Source organism: Cottoperca gobio, chromosome 1 (genome assembly GCF_900634415.1).
Source record: "Cottoperca gobio chromosome 1, fCotGob3.1, whole genome shotgun sequence".
Taxonomy (NCBI): Eukaryota; Metazoa; Chordata; class Actinopteri; order Perciformes; family Bovichtidae; genus Cottoperca; species Cottoperca gobio.
The window spans coordinates 2,117,014-2,120,515 of NC_041355.1; the positions used below are offsets into that span (position 1 = coordinate 2,117,014).

Here is a 3,502-nt window from a genome sequence, read left to right on the forward strand (position 1 = left end):
CAAAGATACTTCTCCCTTAAGGAAATTGTGGACACATTAGCCAAACGTGCTCTGAAACACAAAGAAATCATGGACATTCCACTCAGGAAATCTGAAGCCAAAGAAGGAGGAGCACTAAAGAGGAGAACAGCTTAACAAAACTGAGAGTAGGACATACCAGACTTAATGAAACACTGAACTTCATAAGGAAACCTCCCTCAGGATTATGTGAGCACTGTCAAGTAGAGGAATCAGTGGACCATGCCATTTTTCACTGCCAAAAATACTGTTGAGAACGAGAAACACAAAAAACAGAAATCAGGAAGCTTGGAGGGAAAGAACTGAGTCTTAAACATGTTTGGACATTGGGTTAGGGAGACTAGTCCAATATTTGAAATAAACTGAGTTTATCAATAGAATTTAATTTACAGTGAATTGTACTCTTCTACTTCTCTCTTTTTAAGGGATAGATTATTTTAGTCCACCCTCCAACACAGTAGGTGGCGGTAATTCATCTTAACGCTGGTTGCCATCCGCCATAAAACCAACGAAGAAGAAGAAGAAGAAGAAGCCATGCAGCGGAAGTAAACAGTACAGGCACTACTAGCGTTAGCTCAGCTCTGTGGATGTATGAAACTAGCAGGGAGACGATGTTGTAGTTGTTGCGTGGATGAATATTTGACCTCTAGTTAAGCAACAATGTCTTCAGTTGAGTGTTTTAGAGAGTTTGTCAACCAGCGACTAAATGCTGCTGCTGAAGAAATATTCGGAGTTTTTCAAGAAGCTGTCGTCGAGTACGAGGCAGAGATCCATCGTCAGCGCAGACTGCTGGATGTCGTTTGGAAACCCGAAATAAAGTTACACAGGATAGGTGTGTAAAACGATGTATATTTAACCCCTTGTGTTTTAATAGGTTACGTTACTGGTACTAATTTGCTCGCATGTCTGCAGTAGTATCCTATTCCTTTTGTTCTCTGTCCCTCCAGAGCTCCCACAGCAACATGTCTGTAAGGAGGAGGAGGTCCTCTCTGACCAGCAGCTCTGTATTCAGGAGAGGAACTCCAGTCTGGACCAAGAGGACCCAGAGCCTCCACAGATTAAAGAGGAGCAGGAGGAACTCTGCACCAGTCAGGAGGGAGAGCAGCTTGTACTGAAGCAGGAGACTGATACCTTTATGTTGACTCCTACTGATGAGGAAAGTGACCACCAGCTCCTCTCTCACAACTCTCATGTAGCTGAGAGCCAAGATCAGAAAGGAGGCAAGCATGGAGACTCAGGCTCAACTAGAACTGCAGAGCCAAATCAACAGAATCTACATCACGAAAGCACAAGTCACAGTAACAATGTAGACAACCCTCACCTGTCAGAGATGCACTGTGATACTCACACAGGTAAACAGCCTTTAAAATGTGACACATGTGGAAAAGACTTTCAGAATAAATCATTACTAGAGAGACATCTGAGAATCCACACAGTTGAGAAGCCGTTTGCATGCAAAACATGTGGGGAAGCTTTCTTAAATAATAGTAGTTTGGTAATCCACATGAGAAGCCACACAGGTGAGAAGACATATTCTTGTAGAAAATGTGGGAAAGCTTTTAGATTTTGTAGTAACTTGACACGCCACACAGGTGTGAAGCCATATTCTTGCAGAAAATGTGGGAAAGCTTTTAGACTTTGTAGTAACTTGACACGCCACATCAGATGCCACAAAGGAGAGAAGCCATATTCCTGCAACACGTGTGGGAAAAGTTTCACTCAGAAATCAGCATTGACGTCTCATCATACAAGAATCCACACAGGTGAGAAACAATATTCAACTCAACTTCATTTATATTGCACCTTTCATACATACAGTACATTCATACATAGTGCCCAAAGTGCTTCACAAAGCAACACAGCACAGACAAGAAAAACTAAATGTATGCAACAATAAATTTAATTTTGTATTCTGAAAATGACAACAATGAACAAATACATGTTAAAATAAATTAAATTCACCCCAATAAACAAGCACAAAAGATCAAATGAGTATGAAAAACAAATTTTAAGACTAAAAAATGTAAGAAAAAATGACACGGCACCTTAATGTTGCAAAACATTTAGAAAACATTTCCGATATTTCTTCCTTATAAAAATACAAATTCTCAATGTCCACAATTCTAGGTTTAAATCAAAAGATTCATTTTATTTTAAGTATTAAATCAGGGGCAAGGCATACAGCTTAAATTGATTAAAATCACATGTAGAATTAATATCAAAATCAATTAACTTAACTGCTGTGGCTATTTGATCTACTTATCGTTGGGGAGAGAGGGAGAGATATTGGATCGCTGGCCTTGAAGTCAGTCCATGTCAGTCGTCCATTTGCAGAGTGAGTATAGAAAAACTCTGAAGATTCAATTTGTAAATCTAAGTTGTTGGGGAAATGGTTACTCCTATCCTGTCCTTTGTTCAGCAACTTGGATCACTTTTTCAGAGTCCTCTCGGTGATGAAGTCCTCACTTCTCTCATCTCGGGTGAAGACGCAGAGGAAATAACCCCGAACTTGTGTCTCATGGCTTCTTATATAGGCCCCTTGGTGTCCCCGCCTCTGCTCATGCCTTTTTAAGGCTGCATACTGCATTATACCCTAGTGAGTTACTTTCAGAATGTTCTAAAATCTATTACCATGCACCCATTATATGCGCTTTTAAAGGGCGCTTTTAAAGGGGTTTTTTAAGGGCGCTTCTGTACTCTAGAGTCTTCTGATATCTATTTCTCATATATCTGCTTTAGGCACCCACTATGCACACATTGTGTAAGGGCGCTTACTATTTGCGCGTTCAAGACCACATATTATGTGTGCTCCTAGTGAGTTATTTTCAAAACATTCCACTCAACATATTATCTGTTGTTTACTTTAGCAAACGGCATGTAAGTCTTAGCACACATCAATTCAACTTAATTAATTCACACAAAAGCGCATCACATTTTATACACTTGAGTCTCTGTATTTTGGCTTTGGTTACATACTTTATCCTTCTGTTCAGTACGGAAAGGTTGAGCGATGAAAAGGCATGCTGATTCTCAACCTACTTGACAATAGTCACTTGACTGTCCTCATGAGAACGCACACATGTGAAGCCTTTTACATCGAAAACATGTGGAAGAGATTTCATAATGTGGCTTGTTGGTTCACATGAGGTGTGTACAACTTTTATAAGTTTGATAATAAACAAAGGAATCAGATTTATATATAATTCCATGTGTTTAAATATAAACTGGTATTAATTTGCTCCATTGTCTGCATTCTTTTACTTTGCCACCACAGTAGTATCCTATTCCTTTTGTTCTCTGTCCCTCCAGAGCTCCCACAGCAACATGTCTGTAAGGAGGAGGAGGTCCTCTCTGACCAGCAGCTCTGTATTCAGGAGAGGAACTCCAGTCTGGACCAAGAGGACCCAGAGCCTCCACAGATTAAAGAGGAGCAGGAGGAACTCTGCACCAGTCAGGAGGGAGAGCAGCTTGTACTGAAGCAGGA

General features: G+C 40.3%; 1 protein-coding gene across 1 annotated transcript; it reads left to right on the forward strand.

Moving 5' to 3' along the window:
• The first annotated feature begins 678 nt into the window (after window positions 1-678).
• Window positions 679-3,297, forward strand: LOC115006511 (uncharacterized). Its single transcript, XM_029428798.1, has 4 exons — window positions 679-850; window positions 966-1,370; window positions 1,684-1,781; window positions 3,012-3,297. Exons 1-3 carry the CDS (start codon window positions 679-681, stop codon window positions 1,752-1,754), a joined length of 648 nt encoding a protein of 215 aa, XP_029284658.1. The 3' UTR covers window positions 1,755-1,781; window positions 3,012-3,297.
• Window positions 3,298-3,502: the final 205 nt, after the last annotated feature.